The sequence below is a fragment of the Trichechus manatus genome, unplaced genomic scaffold (assembly GCF_000243295.1).
Source record: "Trichechus manatus latirostris isolate Lorelei unplaced genomic scaffold, TriManLat1.0 scaffold00198, whole genome shotgun sequence".
Classification (NCBI taxonomy): Eukaryota; Metazoa; Chordata; class Mammalia; order Sirenia; family Trichechidae; genus Trichechus; species Trichechus manatus.
In genome coordinates this window covers 241886-261022 of record NW_004444134.1, presented here as the reverse complement: position 1 = coordinate 261022, position 19137 = coordinate 241886, and the positions used below count along the sequence as shown (strand labels likewise).

General features: G+C 45.3%; 1 protein-coding gene across 2 annotated transcripts in view; it reads right to left on the bottom strand.

Moving 5' to 3' along the window:
* The window catches only part of DUSP22 (dual specificity phosphatase 22), an 89774-nt gene extending 79066 nt beyond the window's left edge, over positions 1-10708 (bottom strand). For both annotated transcript variants that reach the window (XM_023742022.1, XM_023742023.1), the window contains exon 1: positions 10542-10708. Coding sequence is in view for 1 of the 2 variants with exons in the window: in XM_023742023.1 (XP_023597791.1) it covers positions 10542-10562 (21 nt within the window). In the remaining variant the exon portion in view is untranslated. The remainder of the gene's footprint in view (positions 1-10541) is intronic.
* Positions 10709-19137: the final 8429 nt, after the last annotated feature.

Genomic DNA, 19137 nt, shown 5'->3' with positions numbered 1-19137 from the left:
TGTGTGATTGTCCACCATTTTGTCATCTGATGTGATTTTCCTATGTGTTATAAATCCTACCTCTATGATGTTAATGAGGCAGGATTAGAAGCAGTCATGTTAATGAGGCAGGACTCAATCTACAAGATTAGACTGTTTCTTGAGTCAATCTCTTTTGAGATGTAAAAGAGAAGTAAGCAGAGGACAGGGGGACTTCATGCCACCAAGAATGAAGAACCAGGAAGGGAGCACATCCTTGGACCCAGGGTCCCTGTGCCGAGAAGCTCCCAGACCAGGGGAAGACTGATGACAAGGACCTTCCCCCAGAGCCAACCGAGAGAGAAAGCCTTCCCTTGGAACTGGCATTCTGAATTCAGACTTCTGGCTTCTTAGACTGAGAGAGAATAAATTTCTGTTTGTTAAAGCCATACACTTGTGTGGTATTTCTGTTATAGCAGCACTAGAAAACTAAGACACCACCTAAATCCAAAACCTCTGTTCACACACAGCAGTAGCCATTTAACTTATTTCTCTGTCCCATCAAATTAATTTTCCAAAGTCATATCCTTACTGGCTCATTTTCCAGATCAAAATGATCTGTGGTAACGCCTTTCCCAAAAAAATAAAAACCAAATATTTTAACTGGAATTTTAACAGGGCTCTTCCACAGTATGTTTCCAATCTACCCATGAAAGTCTCCCCTCCCCACTCCAATTCTCTACAATCCCTTATTACAGCCAAGCCAGCCTACTCCCCATGTTTCTAATACCCCTTAGTGGCACCCTTACTTTGCCCCCAGTGTTCTCTCTAAACAGAGAAGAGGTCTTCACTGTTTGGGGTCTCTCATCTCCTTGTTACTCTCAAACTTTACAAACCCTGTAGTGGACCTGAACCCTCCCTTATATTTGGGGAATTCCCCACCTATAATAAGTCTTGGTGGAAAGTAGAGCCCAGCTCATACTACAGAAGCTACAGAGGCAAGATGCTTGCATGCACACACCTTTGCTGCTGTGGCACAGGTGTGTGACCTGCTCAAGAAGGGCTCCAGAGATCCTGAGAGCCTCCTCCCTGGTGCAAGGGCAGGGCTGGCAACACACCATGTGGCAGCACCAGAGAAATTCTCACCCTCACCAGAGTGAGAAGGGTCGTTCCTGGAGAGAGCCCCTGAGCCTGTCTACCCCGCCTTCCTGGCCATCTTTCCTGTTATACTCAAAGCAGTCACATTTGGATTCGTTGCTTATAATCAAGAACCCTGATATGGTCCTCAACCTGGGTAAAATGCACAAATGTGAAAGAGCCACACAGACCCTCACGCAAGTCATGGACTTCATACCCTTCCCCTCCTGCCTTTGCTAAGAGTCCCACCCACCCATCCGAATGGCCCTCCAGGAAACATTTATGGACCATCCGACAGGAAATCATTCCTCCTTCCTCTGGACTCCACTGCGCCTTGTTTAGCATTTACTTCGACGCCTCAACAGCTCTCCAGTTCATCTGCTCCTTCTGTAAACCTCAACACCCTCTGTTCATCTCCTTATCACTTTCCCTCTGAGTTACAGCAACAACCTCCTCATGATCTCCCTACCTCTGGACTTGTCACTCCAAAGGATTCCTCAAGCTGTCTCCAAGGTATTTATTCTAAAATGCACAGTTGATCACTGTATGACTCTTCAGCTGGAAGTCCTCTTGGGGACTCCATGCAGCTTTCAGTATGAAATCCAGATTCTGCACTTGGCAAATGAGGGCTCTAATGTGTGAGTACCCATGGTTGCACGCTCGGCCCTCTGCTAGCATCCCCCCAGCCGTCGCCCTCATCCAAGGAGGTGACCTCATAATCAGCCATGGCTGCTGTGCAGAAGCACACACCAGTTGTCCAAGTCCCAGCATCCAAATTTGATGTGAAGCAGCCTAATTTTCAAATACTGTCAATGAAATTAAAAAAAAAAAAAAGGAAACACTGGCAACAAACAAAGCACACCTGAGGGCTGACTACAGCCCACGATGTCCAATCTACAGCTAGTATCACATTTGTGAGCATATTTTCTTTAAACTTGACTGATTGTCCTGTGGGTAGGTACTCAAGTAAATATTTCTTTAATGAATGAATAAATGAATAGACAATATGAATGGGGTGGTAAGGAGAGCAATAGAAACGAGGACACACAAAGCCTAAAACAAGCTTTGCCAGAAATCAAACTCTTGTCCTTTTGTGTGTGGGCAGGTTCCACATGGGGCCAGGGGCCCAGGCACACCGTAATGGAGAGAATGCCAGGGCAAAGTGCTGGGAAAGAGAGAAGTCTGAACTGAGAAGGTAACTCACAAAAAATAATTTCAGTATTCTGCATACATTCTAAATATGTTTAGGTAATGTAAAGAGAGGACAAAGTTATGTCCTACGTTTTCTAGACCAAGAAAGCGAGCTGGAGTTTCAGGAGTTGAAAATAAAAGCAAGTTGCTCCATCCTAGTTCCTGTAGTCAGATTATGACTCTCTCCACACAGAATCAGAAAACATGATCAAGGAAGGCTGAAGGCCTGGCTGTCAGCAGGCAGAGAAAGTCTGAGTTTTTTTTAAGGAAAACTAAGAGTCCACTGATACTTAAACTTCTGTACTAGTGAGCCTCAAAATTCAAACTTAAAACTCAAAAAATGTGACCTTCTATTTCCCCGATATTATTGCTGCTGGTAATCCCAGAGTACAGAGAGAAAGAGACAATGAAATGAAATGATTTTCCAGCAGCGAAATGACTTATAGAGAAGGCCAGGGACGAGCTACAGTGTTTACTAGGAATAATGTGGCTGGCTAGCCAGTGGCTGGAGAGTCTGAATTCCAGCCAGAGCAAGAACAGAGTAAAGGGGAATCACCAACCCCTGTAGGAAGTCAGGTAGGTTAAAAAAAAAAAAAAGTCTGTAATGCATCTCGGGAATTTTCTACTACTCTAAAGAATAAGCCTAGAATTCGTCTTTATCATCTTTTGGCACTGGAGACAATCATCCCTTCTCCCTGCCAGGATACTCTTCTCCAGATGTTCACTGGTGCTCCTTGTCATCAGCTCTCCCAGGAATGACACCTCCTGCGGAGCTCCTTCCTGACTACCCAGCTCCTAGGTGCCCTCTGTCACAACACCTTGCTTCTTTCCTCATCACAATTACCAGTACCTAAAATGATTTTACTCACTTGTTTGCTTTCTGAGTGACCTTGAAATGGGTGTGTCTGGCTGGGTCGCCACTAAGGGATAATCACTGAGTAAATGGTGAAGAAGCACACACAAAGCAAACGAGATGCTTTCTGACCCTCTGCCAGTCAACAAAGATCCCTGTGCTCTGTCAAAAGACTGTGGATAAATAAGAAAGGCAGAGTCTTTCTGCAGAAAGACTTTGATATCAAACGAATGACTCTTCCTGGCTGATGGCTCTTCTCATCTCCACCCGTCACACCCACACTTTAGGCTATACCAACACCACCCCATACAGAAATGCAGAAAACCAGATCCCTAGCCACAAACAAGCACTTGAGCAGAAAAGAATGCTGCTTCTGAGGCAGGAAACATTTGAGGTTTATTTCTTAAACATATCTCTTACTACTTTAGGATGCCTAAGAACCCACCCAAATAAATGTGAGATATAAAATTCTCCATCAAGCAGCAGTACAAACTGGTGGGGTGCAGAAAACTTAGTTCTTTCTGGGTCAGAAAGGACTCTCCGGGTTTCAAAGCCAGGGGTGAGAGAGAAAACTTCAGTGGATTCTCTGAGGATTAAATGTCATAGAGACTTTCTTAATGCCATTTGGCCATGGTTTTTGCCTTTATAAAGCGAAGCATCAGAGAATATTCTATGTGCACTTAGAACCTGGCCTTACACATCTGTGACTCCAATGTGAAATAAAAACATGAAGTTAAAAAGAGAAGAAAGAACACATTCTGGGGTGGTACTGAGAGGAGAGCCAAGGAGACAGGAACTGCCAACACACTGAGGTGGGTGAGCCGGGTGACGGAGCCAGTGCCCAGCCACACACACCCACGTCCCACAGAGGGGCTTCTTTATAAGCTTCCTGGTACCAATTGGGTGGCAAGTTCTTCCTATGTTTCAGATTTTACTTCCCACTACAGGATCCAGCACTGAACCCACTGCCGTAGAGTCGATTCTGACTCATAGTGACCCGACAGAACAGAGCAGAACTGCCTCATAGGGTTTCTAACAAGCGGCTGGTGGATTCGAACTGCCGACCTTTTGGTTAGCAGCCAAATGCTTAACCACTGGGTTTTTACGGGATCCAGCACAGTGCCTTGAAAATATGAGTTCAATGACATCATTTGATGAATGGATGAAGGCATGGGTGAGTGAATATACGGACAGCCAAGTCATGTGCTACTCTGTAGAGAAAACAGCACTTAACAGTGCAAACATTTGGCATGTCAATCCCCTACCATACTAAAACAAGACCTCCTTTGATAACTATCAAGTTCCAGATCACACAGACCTCAGGAGATGCAGAGATTGAGAACCCTCGGCCTGTGGTTCTCAACTGGGGTGATTTTGCCCCCAGGAGGCATACAGCGATGTCTGGAGATATTTTTGGTTGTCACACCTGGGGAAAGGGGGTACTACTGGCATCTAGTGGGTGGCAGCCAGAGATGCTGCTAAACATCGTACAATGTACAGGACACCCCCCACAACAAACAGTTGTCCAGTCCAAAATGTCAGTAGTGCCAAGACTGAGAATCCCTGCCCTATGCTTGGGGGTGGCATATTTCCCTTCCTCTTTTCCCCATGAACTACTTTCTCAATCACACTCCTTTCACTTCCTAAGGAGGAAAAAGCCATCCTAAAACAGGTGTCAGCCATATGAGAGGCAGATGCCATTACTGTAATCATTGATGAGACAAACCCAAGAACACTAGTAACAGCATGTTTGCGCTTTACAGTTTGCAAAGTTTCTGCCAATAAATTCTCATTTGCTCTCCCAAGAATCTGAGTAGTAATTGGGGGAGGTATCGTTATACTCCTTTTAGAGCAAATAAGGTGTTACGGATTGAATTGTGCCCTCCAAAAACATGTGCTGTAAATCCTAACCTCTATGCCTGTGGTTATCATCCCATCTGGGGCCTGTCAGAGCCAAGGGGGTGGGGTCGTCACTCAGATGGATTAGGATCCCAAAGCCAAGGGAGCAGAGTTACCGTCCTAGCGGGCCTGGAAGGTGGAGCTGAAGCCCAGGACCTAGGGGCCTCCACCCAGAATCCAGAGGGTGTGGCAAACAGTCATAGTCTGGATGGTAGGGCCATTGCCTAGATGGTCTCAGAGAACAGAGGATTATTTTCAAGCCTTGAGAGCTCACGTAAATTGTTCTGTTGGGGTTTAGGACTTTCTTGGTGCTTGTTATCCCTTCTTTCCCTCCAATTACTCCCATTTGTAATGGAAATGTCTACCTTGTACCTGTTCCACCATTGTACTCTGGAAATACATAAATAACTTGTAGTTTAGATTTCACAGGTTCACAGATGGAATATGCCTAAAGTCTCACCCGTATTTGATTTAGATGATTCAGAAAATGAGATTTTAGACTTGGAGTTGATTTAAGACTTTTGGGATGATGTGATGGAGTGACTGTTTTACATGTGGCAAGGACATGAATTTTTAGGGACCAAGGGGTGGAATATTATGGATTGAATTGTGTCCCCCCAAAATATGTGTTGGAAATCCTAGCCTCTATGCTTGTGGTTATCACTTCATTTGGGAATGGGCCGTCTTTGTTATGTTATTGGGGCAGGATTAGTGATCAGTGTAGGGCGTATCTTCAGTCAATCTCTTTTGAGATACAAAGACATTAAACAAGCAAGATATAAAAAGAGTCGATTAGGCAAGCATACAAGCAAAGATGGGGGAACAGAGATGCCAAACCACATGAAGACTGCCCAGGAGCAGAAGCTCAGAAGAGACAAGGACATTCCTTCAGAGCTGTCAAAGAGAAAAAGCCTTCCCCTAGAACTGGCACCCTGAATTTGGACTTCTAGCCTCCTAAACTGTGAGAAAATAAACTTGCTTGTTAAAGCCACCCATTTGTATTATTTCTCTTACAGGAGCACGAGAGAATTAGGACATAAGGAGACTACATTGGTAACTACTGAAGGTCTTTTAAACACCTATGAATCCAAGGAAGTAAAGAACATGAAGCTCAGAAACATTAAAGGACTTGCCCACGATCACATCCATGACACAGAAGTAGGTAAAGACATGTCATGTCAGGTTTTCTGGTAGTCCAGCTCCTTCTCTCACTCTAAAAAGAACAACAATGGGCTTCTCACGGGCGAGTGATGCACCCACTGAAGTGTCTACCTCACCTCACCATGAACAAGTGACCCATGAAATGCTGGACAGCATCCATGTCCTCCAGACCTGATGCCTCCGGGGCCACCAGACCTCACCACTGGTGCCAGGTGAGCGGAATCAACTCTGGCAACCAATGAGGGGAAGATGTCAGAGCCAGAGGAAACTCAGGTCCCTCCCCAGAATGGAACCCTTAGTCCACTGTTAGGTCACTACTTTTGGTGTATAACTAAGGGCAGGCACACAGTGAAGAGGCATTTAGGGCAGCTTTCTCTAGCATAATGATCAGCTAGAGACTAGGTTTTTTTTTTGGTTGTTGTTGTTTTTAATGGGGTATTGTAGTTATGACTAATAAGATGGCAGGGAGGACAGGAACTGGTTTACAGGCCCTCTCCCAAAAGATTTGGAGGTTCAGATTCTTAAGAGATCCTCGAGTCAAACAGGAGTTTGCATCTCATGTGACAGCCTGCTTCCTTTAACCCTAGTCTGCCAGACACTTGCTCAGCCAATCCTCCAGCAGCACAGCACAGTGAAGCCCTGCATCCCACTACAAGCCGGACTCTGGTGCTCATGTTCAGGCTCCACTATTCACTAGCTGTAGGACCTCGTGCAGGTCATGTGCCCTCTCTGCACCTCATCTGTAAAACGGGGGTGAATATACCAGCACCTACTTTGAGGGGGTGTTGTGAGGATTAGATTTGGTATCCTGTGTGGTAATGTGTTCAGAGTGGGGCCGGGCGTACTGTAAGCTCATTGGTGATGTTAATTTTGGGCCGCTCCGGGTATCTACTGGGGGATTGTGCAAGAAAAAACAACGATCATTTTAGTCACCTGCCTTTTCTCTCCTCTTTCTCAATGTCAAACGTGAAGAAAGAGAGGAGGTGGCTTTGCCTGTTTTGCAATGAATCTGGAAGTATGGGGCGCTTTTCAGGTGATTTTTCAGGTCTTTGGAATTAACATGGGATGAATTAGCATCCTGGCTCAAAGGAAAGATTTCCGCTGTCTTTGAAATTGATCCGGACTAGGAGCCAAACCCGGAAACCCTGGTGATGTAGTGGTTAAGTGCTACAGCTGCTAACCAAAAGGTCGCAGTTTGAATCCACCAGGTGCTCCTTGGAAATTCTATGGGGCAGTTCTACTCCTTCTTATAGGGTCACTATGAGTCAGAATTGACTTGACAGCAACGGGTTTAGGAGCCAAACCCAGTTCTACCACTTCCTATATTAGGACCTTAGTCATGTTACCTAACCTCTACGAGTCTGTTTCCCAACCTGTAGAAAGAAGGCAAGAAAGCTTGACCTCACAGGGCTACAGTGAAGCCTAGAATTTATAAAGTAAGCTTGACCTCACAGGGCTACAACGAATCCTAGATTTTATAAAGTGCAGGCATATGAGATAGGCTCAAAACATAATAGGTCAGTCACTCTGTTGTGTTCCCTTCTCTATTTCCTCATAATCTTTAATTGGCTGGAATACAGGAGCCCCTTTTGTGTCTAACACTCTGTGTATACCTAACCAAGGCAGGTGGTATGTTCTGCCACACAGAAGACTTGGACTTACTGAGAAGATCCACTATGGTGACCATGAAAAATAAATAAAAACTCTTATCCTCAAAGTGGTCAGAACAGAATCTGTACTGTTTAGTTCATAAATTTTCTTTTGCCAAAGATAACACACTTGTGTAAGAATGAGAAGAAATCTCGCCCAGTAACCTCAGGGCGCACACTCAAAGTTATATCTTTGTTCCAAGGTCATTATACATTTTTATGTATAATAATTCCACTGATTCTGAAATCAGCTGGGTTTTTTTTTTTTTCTTCTTTTTTACAGATGGAGAAAATATGAAGCCTTGTTCCACATCCCATAGTAATACATGGAAAAGCTACAGTCAAGGCTCTTAGTTTCACCTACTTGGCCACTAACCTTTTAAGTCTGGGCTTTTCCTTCTGATCTCAGCTTAAACCTGTTTACTCCAGAAGGCACCATGCTTGGATTGGATGCCCCTTTCTGGGATGCTCCCATCACATCTGCCTATTTTATTCTCTGGAGGCTCTACTCCCCATCTTGTGTTTTCTCTCTCCCTTTCTCTCTTTCACACACACCCACACACCCACACACCCACACACACACACACACGACCTATGCTGTTCAACATGGTAGCCATTAGCTGCAAGTGGTTATTGAGCACTTAAAACGTGGCCAGTCAGAATACAGATATGACTTAAGTATACACACCATATTTTGAAGACTTAGTACAAAAAAAGGTAAAACATCTAATGAATAATTTTATATTTGATTACATGTTGAAATAATATTTTGAATATGTTGGGTTAAATGAAGTATATTATTAAAATTAATTTCACTAGTTTATTTTTAGTTTATTAGTGTGGTTACTAGACAATTTTAGATTACACATGTGGCTCACTTTATATTTCTACTGACCAGCGCTGGTCCACGTGGAGGAGAACCTTATCACAAGGAGCACAGCACTGGCTCATAGTAACTACACAATCAATATCTGTTGAATCAATGAAGTCTCTAGATTTCTCTGTATGCAAGCTTCTCCATCTCTACGCTGGAGACAGTGGCTCTATTTATAATACAAGATGGTTACAATAATACAATAGTGAAGAAAAATTTATTTTATTACTCGCTTTGAAAATAAAAAGAATGATGTGAATACTACTGCTTCTGCTGAAAAGCCTGAAAATATATGGGTCTGTAATCCTAAATATATTCTTTGAATTAGAATATACAAATATGGCAAATTAAATGCTGAAACAGTGAACAACTCAAGTGGGGAAAGTTGTAGAAAGAACCAAAGGAAAGCTGAGGTATGCGGACAACCAATAGGAAAGCAAGCTGAGCCCACAAAGTTGTGATGAGCACCTTTACTGCTCTGTTTTAAATATAAAAAGCAGAAGGCATGTGGTGCTGATGGATTCTGGTACAAATGGGGACATAGTGCAAGCATTTATCCAAAGAGAGAAATCGGCTCTTTCTAAACTTGAGCACTGGCCATATTTAAAAAACAAAACAAAAAGCAGGTAGATAAAATCCTGTTCACCAAAAAACCTCAGTGAAGTGCAACAACACAGAACAGCTTCTTCGTGAACTGGGCCATCTTCAGGACACAATAAATACGATTCGGGCAGGTGAAGAGTGAAGTAGGCTTCGAAGAATTCATCCTCTTGCTTGCTCCCTGGCCTACTGTCTCCCCTTTGCAGCAGTCCAGTCAAAAGAACAGATCCCTGCCACCCCACTTCTGAGACAAATCAGAAAAGGAAAGGAAGCCACACTGTCATACCCCAAATAGGACAGCTAGGTGTATGTGGAAGTGTGATGGGTGGAACACAGCGTGGATGTTGAGACGCAGAAGGCCAGACCCAATTACACGCAGGGGGCTTTCAAAGACCTGCAGAGAGGCACTTGTCTTTGTTGCCAGATTTTTAAAGTCTTGTGAGTCCTTCCTTTAACCCAGCACATTATCAAACAACAAGTTCCTAACCTCGCAGTTGGTATAAATACATTCCAGAGGGCTCTCAACAGCTGGAACTGACACTTTCGGGTGACAGGATGGACACAGACTAGCCCATAGCCTAGGTGGGCGGGGTGCGGGGACGCTGGATAGCAGAGGGTAGGGCAGAGCAGGGACAGAGAAGAGAGCAACAGAGATTTTCTAGACCGTGTAATAATTACAAGCAGCCAGTTAACAGGCTGCCCTTGTAGCAGAAGCCACTCAACCCACGATAAACAGGTTCTGAATCCGTTCTCTCATCCCCAAGTATTTAAAAAGCGCTCAAGAGGTAGGCCCCTGTCCCTTTCTCTGCACGCAAGAAAAACGTCTCTGTGTGCACACGGAAAAAAAAAAAAAAAAAAAATCTGCGGAGAAAGCGAACTCAGAATAGAAGACCCCATCTACGCCGTTTCCCAGTGATGTGGGCGGTGATGCTTCAAGAGCTGAGTTGGGGCGGGTTGGGAGAAAAAGAAGAAACCACATGCTTTCGGAGCTCAGCTTAAGTCTCGGCGGAGAACTATGTCACCGGCTTGTAAAGGGCACGGCGGGCTCCGCTGGTCCCTAGCGCAAAACGCCTTCCCAGAAGCGCGCGGGGTGCGGGCAGCCCCTCAAAAACCCAACCGAACCTCCTCGAGCCGGTACACGCCCGTCCCCTCTCCTGCTCCCCACGCTCAAAGTCGCGGGGGCCCCAGGCCGACACAAACGGAGGGAGAGGCACGGTACCTTATTCATTCCATTCCCCATGGTACGCCCAGACGCGCAGCGCGCTGAATGCCAGCGACAGCGGGCGGGGACTGGCTGCCCGCAGCATCAACAACAACAACCACACCGCCCGGGCGGCCGGCAGCGGGCCAGGGCGCTTAGCAGACCGCCCGGACTTCCCTCCACGCGGCCGCCTCGGGCGGAGGCGCCGCGCCGGCCCGGAAACGCGCCCGCGCCCCGGCGGCTCCTGGGAATTGTAGTCGAGCCCGCTGTCCCCACCCGGGACTACAGCCTCCGCCAGCCGCCGAGGCCACTCCCGGACCCCCGACCCGCAGACTCGCCCTGGAGCTTGCGCGGCTCCTCCCTGGGCAGTCACCGCCCGCCGCGATGTCCGGCGAATCCAGGTGCTGAGCAGGCCGGGGGGCCGGGCGCTTGCACGGGGTTTCTGAGTGGGACAGATTTAGGCCGGGAGATTCCGGCGGTCAGGCCTCACCCACCAAGACCGGGAAGGCTCCCTGGTGGGAAGGCGGGCGCTGGGTGACTCACCCCCCTGGGCGGCCTGACAGCCCTACCCGGTCTCTGACCTCAGACCGCGGCTTCGGACTCCTATATGCCTGTTTAATCAGATCCCACGCTGGTTCTAGTAGGTGCATGGGTACATTGATAACAATTGCTTCTGGAAAGCCCCTTCCCTTGATAAGCAACGTAGTAATGCCTGCATTGTGATTCTGCCTGGAGTGGATCGCTTTCTAACTTGTAGCAGGATTGTTTGGGATTTTCTGCCACCCTTGCTATAGGGTCGCTATGAATCGGAATCGACTGGATGGCAATGGGTTTGTTTTTTTGTTTACCACCCTTCCTAAACTCTTAAGTTCTCCTGGGGAAGGATCCTTGAGCTAGGGGAATCTCAGTTTCGTTTTTATATCCTCAACGACGCCCACCAGTGCTCTGCACACAGTAGGTGCTAAATAAATGCCTGTGGCTCCCTGGATGCACCATCTCACCTAGACTTGCTCCCACTGCTGACCCCATCCCACCAACTGCTGCCCCATCACTCCAATCACTCCGCTGCGCCTTCCACTCATATTCTGCCCCGGCTCTTGCAGGCTGGCTCCTCTTGTCTTTGAGGTCTCAACCAAATGTCACCTTGTCAAAGAGGCTTTTTCTGACCACCCAGTCTAAAGCAGACCCTCCAGTCACTATCACATTACTCTGTATTATTTTCTTCATAGCACTTAACAAGATGGGAAACTATCATACTGATTTGTTTATGTCTTACCTGACTCTCACTAGACAGTATCCTCCAGAGAAGAAGGACCTTCTTTATCTTATTCACGACTATAGCCACTGTGGCCTTGCACAAAATCGGAGTGTGATCAATATTTGTTGAATAAATTAGTGAATTCCTATGGGTTGAGAAAGCAGCAGTGATGTTCTGAGGAAGGTTGGCATTGTGGAAGCAGGTTGTGGCCACATATGTGTCATCTCTCTCCTTGTACACCATGTCTTCTGGGCAACAAAAGGTCTCAGAACCCCACATGTAGGAAGTCCTGCTCAGTGCACCCCTCCATTGTCTCCTGTAGACAGGGTGGGGCCCAGACCAGACAGCACCCTTCTTGCCCCTTGCTTCAGGAATTTTCCTTCCTTACCACCTTCACTTTCCCTTCTCCCTCCCACCTCCAAGTCACCTGGAGAGCCCACCCTTGTCCTCCACTGCCTGCCTGCTTACAGACTAGCCTCTGCTTCTAACTCTCAGAGGAATCTTGGACAAGATGGTCAACTTTCCTGAGTCAGTTTTTCCTCTGTTAAAGGAGCATGCTGAACTGTGAATTTGTTAAGGTCCTATCCAGCAATCAATGAACTATTATTTTCCTCTACTCTTCTTGTGCCATTATTACTTCCAGCAGTGAGACACAGCTGGTTTGTTAGTTGGTAAAAACAAGTTGCTGTCGAGTCAACTCTAACTCCTGGTGACCCCAGGTGTGTAAGAGTAGAGCTGTGCTCCACAGGGTTTTCAATTGCTGATTTTATGGAAGTAGATCACCAGGCCTTTCCTCCAAGTTGCCTATAGGTGGATTTGAACCGCCAACCTTTCAATTAGCAGCTGAGCCTGTTAACCATCTGTACCACCTAGAGACTCCTCATTTGTTGGTCCAAAAACCAAAACCAAACCAGTTGCTCTCAAGTCAACTCTGACTCATAGCAACTCTATAGGACAGAGTAGAACTACCCCATAGGGTTTCCAAGGCTGTAATCTTTATGGAAGCAGACTGCCACATCCTTCTCCTGCAGAGCAGCTGGTGGGTTGGAACCATTGACCTTTTGGTTAGCAGCCAAGCACTTAACCACTGCATAACCAGGGCTTCTTACTTGCCAGTAAGTGACAGATCTATGCCCAGTTTTTTTCTTCTGCGTTTATCTGGGACGTTTGTTCATGTTCTTTTTATGAACTTATTTCTCCAGTTCAGGTCATCTGCTTGATGATCCTCGGTAGGCCCAGAACTGGCCATAGTGATCTCTTAACAGTCTAAGCCAGGACTCTGCCTGCATGCAGTGTAGCCCTAGAAAGTCCACATGCCCAGAGCTCATTGAAGATTCTGAAATTTCCCTTTGGGGTTAAATGGCTAAAGGGAGACCATTAACACAGAAGTCAGAAGAGTCAGACTTTTTTTTATTTACTTGGGAGGAGGGTTCTCTACAAGAGACTGTTCCCCTGCACTCCCCTCCACCCTACCCTAGAGCCTAGCCCACCTCTCTCCATCATAACACAATAATGATCAGTTTATCATGTCTTACAATTTATGACGAAGGAAAAGGACAGGGGGAAGGCAGAACCCACTGGGTAACATATCTGCCTTTCTCTCTTCATTTTTGTAGCACTACCTATGGGATTTCAGGTACAGTCCTCATGCAGACAGACAACCTGCTGATTTCCAGGCTCCCATCTGTCTTCCTTCTTTTATTCCCTGTATCTCCTGAACTGGAAAGAAGGGAGAGAATGGAGGAAAGAAACACTTAGAACTGGCATACTTCCCATCCAAAGCAGATGTATTTACTCATTTGTGTTCTCAATAAAATTTTTCTTCTCTTTTTTCCCATACAAAAATTTATACATACATTGTTATGTGACTCTAATTGCTCTCCCCATACGGTGACAGCACACTCCTCCTTTCCACCCCTGATTCCCCATGTCCATTCAACCAGCTTCTAACCCTGTCTGCCTTCCCATCTCACCTCCGGACAGAAGCTGCCTGTTTAGTCTCTTGTATCTACTTGAGCTAAGAGGCACACTCCTCATGAGTATCACTTTATGTCTCACAGTCCAGTCCAATCCCTGTCTGAAGAGTTGGCCTTAGAAGTTTTTTAGTTCTGGGCTGATAGAGAATCCAGGGGCCATGCTTCCCGGGTTACCTCCAGTCTCAGTCAGACAATTATGTCTGGTCTTCTTACTAGAATTTGAATTCTGCACCCCAGCTTTCTTCTGCTCCATCCGGGACTCTCTGTTGTGTTCCCTGTCCGGGCGGTCATTGGTGGTAGCTGGGCACTATCTAGTTCTGGTCTCAGGCTGATAAAGTCTCTGGTTTATGTGGCCCTTTCTGCCTCTTGGGCTACTACTTTCCTTGTGTCTTTGGTGTTCTTCATTCTCCTTTACTCCAGGTGGTTGGGACTAATTGATGCATCTTAGATGGCCACTTGCAAGCTTTTAAGGCCCCAGATGGCACTCACCAAAGTAGAATGCAGAACACTTTCTTAATAAGCTTTGTTATGCCAATTGACCTAGATGTCCCTGAAAGCATGGTCCCCAGACCCCTTCCCCTGCTACTCTGTCCCTTGAAGTGTTTGATTGTATTCAGGAAACTTCTTAGCTTTGGTTTAGTCCAGTTGTGCTGACTTCCCCTGTACTGAGCCCAGTCCTTCCCTTCACCTAAGATAATTCTCGTCTACTATCTAGTGAGTAAATAACCCTCCCCCTCCCTCCCCACCCTTGTAACCATTAAAGAATGTTTGCTTCTGTGTTTAAACCTTTTCTTGAGTTCTTATTAATAGTGGTCTTGTACAATATTTACCCTTCTGTGACTGACTAAATTCACTCAGCGTAATGCCCTCCAGCTTCCTCCACGTTATGTTTCACCGCTTCATCGTTGTTCTTTATCATTACATAGTATTCCATTGTGTGAATATACCATAATTTGTTTATCCATTGGTCCACTGATGGGCACCTACGTTGTTTCCATCTTTTTGCTATTGTGAATAGTGCTGCAATGAACATGGGCGTACATATATCTATTCATGTGATGGTTCTTATTTCTCTAGGATATATTCCAAGGAGCTGGATAGCTGGATTGTATGGTACTTGTATTTCTAGCTTTTTAAGGAAGCGCCAAATTGATTTCCAAAGTGGCTGTACCATTTTACATTCCCACCAACAGTGTATAAGTGTTCCAGTCTCTCCACAACTCAATAAAATTTTTAAGGAATCACAAGCCTAGTGGAATTCCACTTCATTTAATAAGTTTACTTCCACTTTCCTTGTCAATTTCCTCACCCTTGGCAAAGCCAATCCCACAAGTTTTGCAAAGAACTCCCAGCCAACAAAAGCCTTCCTGTGTGCCCAGTGAGGACTGGTCTGCAAATTTTGTAGGCCAGCAGGGCTAAAGATAACAGCATACTTAGCAACAACTTTGAATGTTAAGGTGAGGGTGCATAAAGAGCTCAACCATTAGAGTCAGCCAAATCATTAGGCATGTTAGTGGTAATTTCAGAGAATTCAGAATGATGTAATCTTCCTTTGTATTTGAAACATACTGTAATTCAGGGTTTTTCCACCTCAGCACTATGGATATTTTGGGCTGGATTATTATTTGCTGTGTGGGCTGTCCTTTGAATTGTGGGATGCTTAGCAGAATCACAAGCCTCTACCCACTAGATGTCAGTAGCCCGTCCACCCAAGTCATGACAATTAAAAATGGCTCCAGCCCTTGTATTACTGAAAGTAAGTTAGAACCTAATGACTTGTAGAAAGAAAGTGGGGTGGAGTATAGAATGACCGAAGTAAAAGCATAAAACATTTTCTCCATTTCGCCAGTATTGTCCAGAGAGAGAGTTCCCAGATCTACTGACTGAGTTCTGGAGCTATGCAAAGCAACCTGACCATAAGGAAGGGCCCAATAGTTTATCACAGCTTGGGGACCTCAGCCTTTAAGGCCGCCAACTTCAAGCCCTCCCAGCTGCCTTCTGATCATGAGCTTGGTTTCCTTCTTTCATTTATGAGATTTGAGGGTTCAAGTCTCAGAGCAGTGGTATTGGAGAATGTGGGGTCAGAAAGAAGAGCAGAAGGAAGGGGCAACCAGTATGTGAGAAGGGCAGAGAGACAGGGTTGCAGAGCTGGGAGGAGGGATTATGGAGAAAAGCTGGCAGGCATGTAGTTGGGAGTCAGAAAGTCTATCAGCATGTGGAGTTCCTGGAAGGTTGGCAGACGCAAGGCCAGTCTCAGGAATTGAGTTATCAGGCAGATTATAGAGAATAAAAAGAACTCTAGTTCCTAAAACTCGGGTGGAAGGTGACACTATTGTAAACCTACAGGTCATAGCAGGAACGTCTGTGTATTGTCAGTACTACTAGTTTTCAAATTTCAAGCTTCATGAGGGTAGGAACCAGATGTTATCAATCTTAGCATCCAACCTTGCACCTAAAATAGTTCCTAGTAGGTGGGGAAACACAGCTGTTTGTTAAGGGGAGAAACACAATTGGGAGGGTATTGCATTGTGCAGGCGTGAAGTTCACAAACAATTCATCCTTCTGAGTGCCAGATACTCTATCAACACTGCATCTACCTGCCCTTCCTTCTCAGAACAATGTAGGTTCCATGTGGAAGGCTCTAGGTCCTAATGTCCTTCGTTTCTGAAACTGATCTCTACAACAGAGAGAGACCCCCCTCCTCGTGGGCCCCCCCACCCAGCATGCTTACACACTGCTGTGATCATGGAGTCCAACACTTCCTGTCACGCTGCCCTGCCATCGTGTTACTCTGGGAGCTTTAGTTAAGAAACCATTCCTGATGTTGCATGCCCATTTTGCAGGATGGCTGCAGTTATTTTCATTATCTGGAATGGTTCGACCTTACCCACATACTTCCCTCCCTGTGGCAAGGAAGGTCCACCTGAGACAACAAGCAAGGTCCTTACAAACCTTTCCTTGTTGATGACCCTAGACCAGAAAAACTAACCAAATCTGAACCACAAAATGTCCTCTTAGACCCAGCAGAACTATCATTTTTTCCTCTGTTTCTGGCAGGACTGGCATCAGATACAGCCTGGGCCTTGGTTTCTAACCCTTCTCATCTGGGCACCGAGGGCACAAGGGAGACACACTCAGGGAACTTTAGCAGAGGCTTCCTGTGTAGCACGCCCGCCCACAGCCTCCCAGCCCCTCAATACCCTGGGGGAAAGTGGGGGGCCCAGAGTGCCCCTGTCCAGGGCGTTCCTCGGTGGCACTGCCACTTCTGCTTCTTCAAATGCCTGCAGAGGCTGGGCTGGCCCACAGCTAAGAGCAAGGGAAGCCCTGTTCTTCAAATCGCCCCACCTGGCAAGGGCAGCCGTCCTCAGAGAACCCTTTGCTATGGGTTCTTTGAGAGCTTTTCCCAGTGAGGAGTTCGGGTTTTTTGTTTGTTTGTTTTTCATCTTTTATGTGAAATAGAAATTGAACTGGATCTGAAGATACTAAAAAATATCTAAGTAGGGGCTAGAGGGAGAAGGGGCTTTCCTGAGAGGATGGAATGTCCCAAAAGCAATTTCATGTACCGTTAGAGGGGAAGTCCATTTCATATGACATAACATTGTCATTATTTAACACTGTCTGTTGGGTTTTGCCTTTGTTAATGTTTATCATTATTTTAATTAGTCATTCATCATTAAAACCCTATGATTGTGAGAAAATCCTCATACATGAAGTGCTGCTCAGGTGAGACACCAGGACACAGGTCTGTCTCCTTTAGTGCCCACAACAGGACAGCGGTCCCACAGGAGTCCCTCTGGCACAGGGGCCGCCAGTTTGACCTCAGTACTACGTGCCACTCAGCCTGCAGGTGGGGTTTACCTGTACTTGTACTATCTCTGTCACACCTGTGTGCCCCTTCTATACTCAGATCCCCTGCAAACAATGATGAAAAGAAGAGCAACATCTGAAAAGAGGTCCAAGAGATTGCAGTGCAAGGCACTTCAAGTTCATACAAAGTTAAGAAGTATTTCTCTTTCACCTCTCATATATCCTACCCCTAAAAAATGGAAAGAAAGTCTGAAGTTGAGCTTGCTGTTTCACCAAGGCATATCTTGCATCACGGAACAGACTAGAGCAATGTCTCAATCTAAAAACACTTACACCTGACTTGATAATGACATTAGTTTCTCCCTTACTCTGCTCCAAAAATACAGAATAGTACTTATTTTAAATTTTAGTAAATTAAAGCGCCCATGGGGGTGATTTTTCCTAGCTGAAGGCATAGTTTATTTCAAAGATGATATGAAATCTCTACCACTAGAGACAAAAAAGTTTGTAATTTCTAAATAAGGGTTCCCCCTCCTGTTTGGTAAGGTTGGGTCAGACAGTGGACAGACAGGCAGGTACAGTAGGTGGGTAGAAGTATAGTTAGATCACTGATTTGTGAGATAGTATGATAGGTAGGTATCTTTATTCACTGCAGTGTTTTTAAAAATATGTTCAAGTTAACACAAACTTTTGCTTTTAAAATCTGACTATTTTTGCTCCAGTCATGACACACCAAGCAAACAAGGCAGGAAGCTCTCTACATTGTGGTTAGTTTTCAAGCCATATCCTGAAGCTTCTTTTTGGTATAAAGGTGCAGCTTCTTTTCTGCCTTGAATAATAGCAATTCTAGAACTTCAGAGTAAGTGTAAGTGTTGATTTCTATTGCTAGAATTACATATCTGATTATCACAGGGCTGCAGGAGTAAAACATGGGATCAAATGGTCTTAGAATTAGAGCATGCTCTAATCTAGTTATTCTAGTTGTCAGGTAGGTGCAATGGTTTCACAGAGTTAAGTAAATAATCTCTTAGCCCCTCTTTACCTGTTTCCTTACTGAGATATATTACATTATTTTATTTTGCATTAGTGACTTTCTGTTCTTCTTTTTTCATTCTGATAAAAATATGTATAACAAAACATTTGACGTTTCAACATTTTTTACATGTACAATTGAGTGACATTAATTACTTTCACTGTGTTTTAGAACCATCATCCTCTCAGGTTTTATTGTTTATTTTATGGGCCTGTCTATGGTTTGGCTGAAAGGTGGTCTCCAGGAATAGCTTTAGTTCCAGGTCAGAAGGGTGTCTTAGGATCATAGTCTTAGGTGTTCCTCCAGTCTCTGTCAGACCAGTAAGCTTGGTATTTTTTTGTAAATTTGATTTTTGGTTCTACATTTTTCTCCCACTGTGTCCAGGATCCTCTGTTGTGATCCCAGCTAGAGCAGTTGGTAGTGGTAGGTGGGCACCACCTTGTTCTTCTGTCTTGGGGTCATGTAGGCTGTGGTTCATATGGTCCATTAGTCCTTTGGATTAATTGCTCCCTTGAGTCTTTAGTTTTCTTTACTCTCCTT